Source organism: Gobio gobio (assembly GCF_949357685.1).
Source record: "Gobio gobio genome assembly, chromosome: 15".
Taxonomy (NCBI): Eukaryota; Metazoa; Chordata; class Actinopteri; order Cypriniformes; family Gobionidae; genus Gobio; species Gobio gobio.
In genome coordinates, this window is record NC_137108.1 from 1605850 (window position 1) to 1616675 (window position 10826).

The window sequence follows — 10826 nt, forward strand, 5'->3', positions numbered from 1 at the left end:
CCACGCAATCAGCTTATGATATTATGTTGTTATAAAAATCTTACACTAGACTAGAGAGTTGTGTGGGTGGGCTGTACTGTAAAATGGATTAGGCTACCCCATAATTAACCCTTTTGCTGCTGTGAATGATTTTGTGCTGCTCTTTCTCTACTTGTTGAACGAGATTCACTCAAATGTTGAACTTAATGTGTAAAAAATCTCAGTTAAAATTACAATAGTGTAAATGTTGTACTATCGAAATAAAGTCATTAAATTCTTACAGACTGACTTTAAATAAGCTAATTAAGTTTAACCAAGACATGAATAAATAATGCCTAAAGGCTTATTTAAAAGTCAGTCTGTAAGAATTTAATGGCAACACTTTATTTTGATAGTCAACTTTACTAACTTTAGACATTCTACTAACTATAGTAACTAGCAGCCATTAAAGTATTAGGGCCCTATCACACACACACACGCTCTGATTATTACACACACAGGGACGCACAGCAGCAGCGCACACACACACACACACACACGCTTTAATATTAAAATAAAGGATTCCTCTCTGGAGAAGTGTTCAGTCTCTCCTCATGTCAATAGTGAATCCTCTCATGGTGCAGCACAACTGGCTTTTAAAGGGAAAGGGAGATGAGCCTCTGATTGGTTTATTGCATGTTACGCCCACTGTTTTTCCCATCATTAAACTAGTAAAAGTGGATTCAGACACAACGTCAGACCATGATCAGATCAGTACAATAGGGCCCTGAATCTGCTTAATATCTGCCAACCTTTTTTTTTTTTTTATGCTCCTCGAACCCGGGTCCGGAGAGTCAGACGCTCTAACAACAAGGCTGCAATGCTTCACAAACAAGAACAAATGTAGGCGGGGCTTGATTGTGTCTGTGGGGAATTGATTGGATGGTTGTGGTTTGCTATTGGCTGATCTCATGTGAGTGACAGGTGGCCCCGCCCTCGTCATCAGAGAAGAGATGAAGTTATTCTGACTCAAGATTATTAACACAATAATGATGTGCAGCGATAAATCATTTATAATAAACACTGCAATATAAAAAAAAAACAAGATTTGTCGATTTTGATTTCATGGTGACTTTAACTTTGATGACCTAAGGAAAAGAAATCAAGCATTTTCAGGAAACCCATCCCAAAATCTTGAAAGCCGAACAGTTGAAATCAAGCTTTTCCCAAACTTTATACATCATGCATAAATCTTCCTCGTTCATGCATAGGTTATCATCACACAGAATCAAACACTCAGGAGAAAACGCCTTTATTGCCGACCTCACAGGAAACTTGAACACTTATTTATGCTAAAACATTCTCACACACAACACATTAAACATCATGGCTTTGGGAGCATTGCTTTAGTTAGATCTGTGCATGATAGGACACACAGTCTCATGAGACCTGTAACAGACTCCAAAAGTGCATCATGAGGGTGATACGTGGTGCCGCTCACTCTTATTGCAAACACATATTTCCATATCAAAAATACTACAAACAATAACTTGATGCATTTTTCTTTAGATGCACGTTTATGCCGAGACCCCAGATGTACGCGTTCATTAAAAGAGTTCATTATGGTGAGAGGACCGAACTTTAAAAAGGACGTGTGTGTGTGTGTGTGTGTGTGACTCTTTATTATCCCTGTGACTCAATCACAAGATCTTCTGGAGTATGGAATTAGGCACTTCGAGCGTTTCATCCCGCACCAGGACGATATCGTAAGAGTCCATGAACTTCTCCAGCCGCTCCTCCACCTGAGGAACACAACACAATCCTTATCAAGACATCGACACACACACACCTCAGCCCTAAAGGAAGTCGTGCGCACCTTGTCATTGAGAAAGCCAATCTTGAGGATGTTCTCCACGTTGGGAACGCCATCGGCCATGTTGAGGTCGCCCAGCGAGTCTCCCAGCAGGATGATGTTCCCGTTCTCCTTCAGCTGCTTGAAATACTCCGTGTTCCTCAGGGCTCCGTCATGCTTGTTGTAAACATGGATCAGCTCTCCTTTAAAGCCCTTCAGAACGCCCTGAGAGACAGCACAGAAGACCATGTGATCATGTATTTCTGTTATCAATAATTAGGAGTCATTTCAGTTATGATCTTGTGAAAGTGATTTTATGATTAAAACAAATATCTAAACAAATAACAAATATATTCTTGTTTTAAGCATAAACTCATTTAATATTGCTGAGGAAAATGTTGCCATTTATTTATTATTATTTTTGGTAACACTTTACAATAAGGTTCATTAGTTAACAAACTAATAATGAACTGCACTTTTAAAGCATTTATTTATCTTTGTTAATGTTAATCACAACATTTACTATTAAAATCTTGTTAGCATTAGTTAATGCACTGTGAACTAACATGAAGAAATTATGAACAGCTGGATTTATATTAACTAACATTAACAAAGATGAATAAATACAGTATAAAAGGAACTGCTCATGGTTAGTTAATACATTAACTTATGTTAACTAATGAAACACTATTTTAAAGTGTTTTTGCAGTGCATGCAATTTAAATTTAGGGCCTATGAAATCTCTTTTCTTTAACAAAAAATAGTTTTAGTCCATTTTAATGGTTAAATTAAATATTAGTTAAAAAACGTTAATTGAAATCAGAAATTTAACAGCAATTTCTTACAAGTTTATGAAATACGTAAAAAAAATTCGGTTTTATTTTCACCAAATTCTGTGTTTTCCAATTTAGGGCGAGTAAATAATGACAGGATGTTCATTATTGGGTGAACTGTCCCTTTAAGTGACTGACTTTTGATTTATTCATCCAAAAGTTGACAATTCTGCATTATACAGTAAATTCCATGTTTATGAATGGATTCTGTGTAAATGTGCGTGTTTTCCGCATTGCGGACATCATAGGGCCCTAATTCAATGCCATGATGTGAATTCAAGACCTTTTTAAGACCCGCAGAAACCCTGTAGTAACGATCAGATTCAAGATATCAGAAATGAACATTTTTACTATAGCAATTCAATTGTTGATATCAAGAACACACATTTAAACTGGTAACAAAAGTATCAAAATGTATGATTTTTACTAGTGAGAATTGTATTTCTAATGTGAAAGTGGAATTTCAACTAGTAAGAAATGAATTCTTGATATTAACAAACTGAATTTGAATGGCATGGTGACGTTTAACTAGTGAAAATACAATCACAGATATCAGGAATTCATATTTTTACTAGTGGAAATTAAATTCATGATACCAAAAATTGCCATTATCACTAGTAAAAATACAATCACTGATATCAAGCATTAGCATTATAACTAGTGAAAAATGTAATTAATATCCTGCGAATGATTAAAAGTCCAAACAGCTTGCCGTACACCTGAGGATAATGTGAACCCGGGATAAGGCCGAGACTCACGTTATCATCAAAGTCCATGAAGTTGGACACGACTTTGACGTTGGTGTGGTAGACGCCGGCCTGTCGGATGATTTCCTCCAGCACGTCTCCCAGACCCGCGGAGAAGATGAAGATAGGGACACTGTGCTGGTACAGCCGGTCGAAGAACTGCTCGAACCCGTCCCTGTCAAACACACCATCAACATCTGAGACACATCTGGACAGGAACACAGGAGTTCTGCCTCCTTACTGCCACGAGTCTTTTCCTTTCACGCTCTTCTAAAACATGATATCGTATAGGGATGCACGATATATCGGCCACCACATCAGAGCTGAGAAATCATGTATTATTTCCTTCAGCTGAGACACTTCAGATGCGCACTGTTCATCATGATGGTTTTTAATTGTTTGAAATGTGATTGGAATCACTTCAAAAAGAAAAATACATTTCAGAGCAACATGTGCAGCACAAGTCTGTCATATCGGCTACATTAAATTACAACGAGATCATCATTGTGTGCTTGAGACGTGGCTTTTAATGTGAGACTTCTGTTTTTGTAATCAGTCTCTCAAAAGTTATTTGGATTTAGATACATTGGTCAATATATCGGTTATCGGCCTTCAAGTATAAAGAATTATCTGTTATTGGCCAATCATTATAATTGTGTGCTTGTGATGTGGCTTTTAATGGTGAGACTTCTGTTTTTGTAATCAGTCTCTCAAAATTATATAGAAATATAGATTTAGATTTAAATATATCGGTTATCTGCTTTAAAATATAACAAATTATCCATAATCCTATCAACCAAACATTATAATTGTGTGTTTGAGACGTGGCTTTTAATGGTGAGACTTCTGTTTTTGTAATCAGTCTCTCAAAATTATATAAAAATTTAGATTTTGATACATCAGTCAATATATCGGTCATCGGCCTTCAAGTATAAAGAATTATTGGTTATCGGCCAATCATTATAATTGTGTGCTTGTGATGTAGCTTTTAATAGTGAGACTTCTGTTTTTGTAATCAGTCTCTCAAAATTATATAGAAATATAGATTTAGATTTATCGGCCAATATATCGGTTATCAGCTTTCAAGTATGAAGAACTATCGGTTATCTGTATCGGCCAATCATTATGATTGTGTGTTTGAAACGTGGCTTTTAATGGTGAGACTTCTGTTTTTGTAATCAGTCTCTCAAAATTATATAAAATTTTTGCTTTTGATACATCAGTCAATACATCGGTTATCGGCCTTCAAGTATAAAGAATTATCGGTTATTGGTCAATCATTATGATTGTGTGCTTGTGACATGGCTTTTAATGGTAAGACTTCTGTTTTTGTAATCAGTCTCTCAAAATTATATAGAAATATAGATTTAGATTTATCGGCCAATATATCGGTTATCGGCTTTCAAATATGAAGAATTATCTGTAATCGGCCAATCATTATGATTGTGTGCTTGTGATGTGGCTTTTAATAGTGAGACTTCTGTTTTTGTAATCACTCTCTCAAAATTATATAGAAATATAGATTTAGATTTATCGGCCAATATATCGGTTATCAGCTTTCAAGTATGAAGAACTATCGGTTATCTGTATCGGCCAATCATTATGATTGTGTGTTTGAAACGTGGCTTTTAATGGTGAGACTTCTGTTTTTGTAATCAGTCTCTCAAAAATATATAGAAATATAGATTTAGATTTATCGGCTTTCAAATATGAAGAATTATCTGTAATCGGCCAATCATTATGATTGTGTGTTTGAAACGTGGCTTTTAATGGTGAGACTTCTGTTTTTGTAATCACTCTCTCAAAATTATATAAAAATTAGGATTCAAAAAGAAAGAATTATCGATTATCGGTATTGACCAAAATGTTAATATCGGTGCATCCCTGATATAGTTTTTTTCCTCAGTTCAGTTCATGAATCACACTGAAGGATTCATTTGGGAATCAATCGCAGCGGAGTCAACGACTCACTGATTCAATGATTCGTCTGAGCTTGAATGTGTGTGAAACTGTTTGTGCGAAAAGTAAGTCGATAATGAATTTTAGAATTGATTATGGTCATCATATTTAGGTCATGTCTGTCAGTTATTTGTGAAGTAAATCTGCTGTAAAAGAGTGAACGCTTTCAGCTTGAATGTGGACATTTGTGTGTGTCTGTACGGTGATTTGAGCTAATGTAACACAAACGATTGCACACGCATCTTCTGTAGCATTTTCACATGATAGAAACACTTCAAATGTTAACACAGTTTTTCCAAAATAATATGTGGTTTATTATTTCACTTGTATGCACACTTGAGTCATTTAAATGATTATTTAGTAAACTAAAGTTGAATGGTTTGATAGTGTATAATAAGATCAAATGTTTGCTCTTTTGCTCTAACATATTGTATGCATTCATCTTTTTTATTAGTACTGACTAGAATAAATATATGGTTCATCGATCAGTACTTTACCTTTAATACTTAAGTTCATTAATATCAAGTACTTTTACTGAAATAAAACTGAAAATGAGTTCTCATACGTTTACTGGAGTCATATTTTAATAGGGTATCTGTACTATTTAATTGTCTACTACGTAACATTTAAATTAATGATTAGATACAATTCACTTATTGTGTACATACAGAACATTTGTTTCATTGTATTTATATATTTTTTAAAAACCTGCATGTAAAGGATGTGTTCGTACCTTAGACAGACGTCCGAGTCTCTCACGACCTCTGGGAGTTTGTCCTTCTCCAGTCTCTGTTCTACCAATAACGTGTGAGACTTAAAATACCTGAGGAGAAAAAGAACACGTTATTTAATTCAACTAGAGCAGGTTTTCCTGCTTGAGTGTTGATTATTCCTCATATTCTCCAGTGTTGCGGCTCCTCTCTTCCCAGTCTGTCAGTAACGCTCTGTTTACTTCCTGTCTCTATGAAGCCCCTCCTTCTGAAAAGCACACTTGTGCTCTGATTGGTCGGCTGGAGCAGTGTGTTGTGATTGGTGTTTGGGAAATGCCCAAATCAACCAGGCACTGCCCCTTTATTCTGGTTATGAATTATTATAATGAGGAATATTGTGACGTGTTGGTTCCCGGAGGAAAACTCAAGATGGAGGCGTTTCAGGAGTTCAGAAACACTGACACTGAGATAAAGAGAAGAACTCATACTCAAACATCACACACTAGAGACAGATGAACATGTGAAACATCATTTCCTGCAGTGTGTGTATCTGTGTGTGTGTGTGTGTGTGTTTGGTCACTCACCACTCCACCATAAATGGATATTTCTCCTCCATGGTCAGATGCGGGTCTATCTCTATAGGATAATACGTGTCCTTCAGCTGGTACAGCTGGGGAATAAATGCATTTTTAACATGTAAATTTACTTTCAGAAACTTTAAACGCTCACGTGATAGAAGAACAAAGATCTTGTATACCTTCTTCCTACAATCATCCGTCACCAACTTGCAGTTGTCAATGATATCTGTGAAAGCAACACAAAGTGTCATCAAATGTAATGGTCATTCCATGCAAACTCAACCAGATGACCCAGCTAAACGTTTCGATTGATTCTGGTGAAAGAAATACATAAATAATGAAGACAGCCAAACTAATAAATGTCACAGATGTGTATTTATTGAGTATTCTGCTATTTTGTAGAGGGGGTCAAAATGACAATTTTCACCACATTAGCGGGGTGTAAACATGACTTCAGAAAGATGGCAGCATCATTATTTTGGTTTCACACAGAGATTGGTAGATCTATTAGTGAAATCTGTTGACTTTATCAATCTGTGTGTCATTATATGCCAACGCTGAGCGCTCAAACATGGGGAATAAGCACTTCTGCTGTGTCTTTGCCTCAAGTTTGCATGTGTGTAACTCAAGAAGTACTAAAGATATCTGAATATCCTTTTAGATTGTGGTTCTTAACTAACTTGTCTTCTGGTATCTGCATTTTAAAGGCCCTCGATGGTTCAGTCCCAGAGATATGGAGATCTCAATGCGGCTTCATGAGTAAACTGCACATTTTCAGTGGTCAAAAGCCAAATGTGGGTGACTTTGCACACAGCTGATGCGCTTTCCTTTTAAAGAGGAATATCTGGAGAACAAATCATGCTGAAACTAGACATGTATTGTATTTTTCTATGAATACAATTGCATAGAACATGCTTGTCTTTTTTCAGAAAAAAAATATATAATATTTGAGCTGGGGGAGGCTCCAAAATGTGGTTGATTTGACACAAAATAATGTTCATTTTTTTGCTTTTGGAACAATAAATTCAGTAACACAGAACGTTACTACCCAGTCAATTATAAACTTGTAGAGTATTGTATACAATATTTTATCCAATTGATACTTTTTTATCATAAATGAGTCATTTTAAACTATTATCCACATATTTATTTATTTATTTTTTTGGAATTGTATTTATTGTTTTGTGTTTTTGACTTTTTTCTACATTTGTAAGAAGTGGTTTATCCACAAATTTCTGCATAGCTTTTGGTGAAAATAGACCCTTTTCATGTCAACTTTATTACCGTTTCATTAGAGATTTTACATTCATAAGCATAATTTGTCATTTCAATGAGATACTCTTTTCCAAGAAAGATTTCCACATATATTGTAATTGTTGACGTTAATTGCTTTACTCTATGATGTAATACTTGTAAGATAAAACAATACATTTTAGTTCATTTCAGAATCTCATGTGTTTTAATCCTCTCAGAATATTTCGTTGCTTGTAAAGTCACGTTTCATGTTTCCATGTCTTTTATTTTGAGATGTGTCATAGCCATGTTTCCTGTTTTGTGTCATTGGTTCTCATTGGTTTATAAGGTGCAGAAGCTCCTATTGAAACCGTTAGATTTCTTGTTATTATTCCGCCATTGAAGTCTATGGCAGCCCAAAGAACCATTTGCGGGAAAGTGATGAAATTTGGCACACAGCTAGAGGACTGGCCCAACACTAACCACACCAATTTTGGAGTTTCTAAATAAATTTTCCAGCCATTTTGAATTTTCCAAAAAACCTACAATCTCGTCCTAGACGGTTCGACCGATTTGCACGAAAATTGAACCAGATCATCTTCAGGCGGTGCTGACAAAAAGTTATGGAATTCAGGTTGATTCATCAAATCGTTTTCGATAAACACTCGAACAAATTTAACGTAGCGGTTGCAAAAATACACTTAAGGCTGTATCTCCGCAACGCTTTACCGTATTCAAACCAAACTTGGTAAATGTCAACACAAGCATAACATGAGGCGACATGCAGCGTTTGGTCCGGAGATACGAAAAATTGCTATATTTGCTGATAATAATTGAACCGTTTGTCCAAAAATCATAATTCAGGACGGCATGCCGAGTTGTCTGATATCCAATTTTACCATATCGGCCATTTTGTCTGTCGGCCATTTTGAATGATGTGCTAAAATGCTGTATTTTATGAACACATGAACGGATTGTTACGAAACTCGGTATAGGTCATCAGAACGATGCCCTGAAGGAGCCTGAGAAGTTTCAAAACAGCGCCACCTAGTGGAGAGTTTTTGTTTTTTCAAATGCTTATAACTTTGGGTGAGCTTGACTTATTTTCATGAGAGTAACTTTTTTTGTCTCCTGAATCCTCGCAGAGTCCAACGATACCAGACTTGCCAGGTTTCAGAGTATGGTTTGTGCAGCGTTGTAATTTAACGCTTTAAAAACGTTAGCTGATATCTTTGAAACCGCTAGTCCGATCGAGACGAAACCAGCGTCAGAAGTTCAGAAACACAGGTCGATAGCTAAACACTAATGCCCAAATGTCAAAATCAGTGGCGCAAAAAGTGTGTATGCGCTATATGCGGCGCATAGGGGCGCCAAAGCGATGGTATGAAAAATGTTGGTATTTTCTATATGTAGCTGCTGTTGTGCGTTTCTAAGTTATTTCTGTATTTCCTCAATATTATATAACATTTTAGAGGACTAACAGGCTCGAGTTCGCGCCCTCATAAGATTCCATAATAGAATTTTGGATAATAATGGAATATTGCGAGTGGGCGCTATTAAATATTCCTTGGTGTTCTCAAAATTGCATGCTTACTTTTTAGGGCAAACCTCTTAAAAAATGTCCTCTTTAATTACTTTCAAACGAATGTTTATTTTTATGTTTGTTATTCTATTTTTTTATGAAAATACAGCAACAATAAAATGGTACAGTAAAAAAAACTTGCGTATATTAAACTGAAAAAAAAAAAAAAGAATAAGACGGCTGACATAAAATAGCTGTACCCGAATTATAACAAATAAATAAAAGATATTTGGAAATTCCCCTTTATAACGAGGAACCCTCAGTTTGTGGTTTGTGTTTTTTTTTTATGAACAAAAGTGATCTTGCGCTTGTGCCTCCGCTATCGTCCTGTCAATCATCTCGCTATGATTACAGTTACAGTACAATTTTAATTCACCATCATCGGTTCCCATCCTCAGCCGATCTGCATGACAGATTTTGCAAAGACCGTCAAATTTGGCGCCAAAATTGTTGCTGCATACCCCTCTGGCATTGGGTAGTTGCGCCCCTGGTCAAAATATTGATAGTATGGGGCAGTAAAATCCAATCAAAGTCAGGTGTCAGTCATTTTTCATATACATGTCTATAACTCCAAAACGAAATGAGATATTTTCACCAACATTGACACACACATGTATGGGCTCACTCTGAACACACATAGAAAAATAGTGGGATTGTGCCTCTTGGTGGCGCTATAATTCAACAAAATATACATTGGCTCTGTACAACTCAATGTTTTAATGTGGGGTTTAACATTTGTGCTTCACTCATTTTTTCCTGGTTTGCTTCTGTTGCGCTTGTTTATCTTGTTATCAGTTCTGTCTTCTCATTGGCTCATGCTCATGGAGTGTTTTAGTTCTGGGTCCGTTCCTTTAACTCATCTTCAGTTGACTACCAAAATAAAAAAATAAAAATAACAAGTACAACAGTTTTTTTTTACTCACTATGACATGTTGGGCAGCGTTTTCCATTGACAGCAAACCTGCTTAACGTCATATCAAAATCTGTGATGATCTGCGGAACAGAAGAGGCGAGCATCATTAGACATGATGATGATGAGGATGATGATGATGATGAGGATGAGGATGATGAGGATGATGATGAGGATGATGATGATGATGAGGATGATGAGGATGATGATGAGGATGATGATGAGGATGATGATGATGATGAGGATGATGTACCTGCAGTTTGGCCGCTCCACCTTTAATGAGGCTGCAGATGATCTGCTCCACCCGCTCCGGGTCTCTGATGTGAACCGTGCTCTTCTCAAACTCCGGCATCTGCACAGACACAAGCAACCAATGAGAGGAGGCCCCTTCACTAGCCCCTCCCCTCTGTGCTGATGTCACAGCGGGGGGAGGAGCCAGAAGAAGAAGAGGAGAAACACAGCAGC

General features: G+C 36.5%; 2 protein-coding genes across 4 annotated transcripts in view; one reads left to right on the forward strand and one right to left on the reverse strand.

The window, feature by feature from the left end:
* Positions 1-1254: 1254 nt before the first annotated feature.
* nt5c3a (5'-nucleotidase, cytosolic IIIA) overlaps positions 1255-10826 on the reverse strand; it is a 14941-nt gene continuing 5369 nt past the window's right edge. For 2 of the 3 annotated variants that reach the window (XM_079837060.1, XM_079837061.1), the window contains exons 2-9: positions 10615-10713; positions 10375-10444; positions 6816-6862; positions 6643-6728; positions 6082-6171; positions 3402-3564; positions 1835-2035; positions 1255-1760 (exon numbers count right to left, since the gene is read on the reverse strand). In XM_079837060.1, the coding sequence (XP_079693186.1) occupies positions 1659-1760; positions 1835-2035; positions 3402-3564; positions 6082-6171; positions 6643-6728; positions 6816-6862; positions 10375-10444; positions 10615-10713 (858 nt within the window). In that variant the 3' untranslated portion in view covers positions 1255-1658. Of the gene's footprint in view, positions 1761-1834; positions 2036-3401; positions 3565-6081; positions 6172-6642; positions 6729-6815; positions 6863-10374; positions 10445-10614 lie in introns of all 3 variants that reach the window. The other variant, XM_079837062.1, reaches the window with a different exon arrangement.
* Positions 10781-10826, forward strand: part of sri (sorcin) — a 26242-nt gene continuing 26196 nt past the window's right edge. Inside the window, exon 1 of the mRNA XM_079837065.1 lies at positions 10781-10826. This exon is cut by the window's right edge and continues 45 nt beyond it. The gene's annotated coding sequence lies outside the window, so the exon portion shown is untranslated.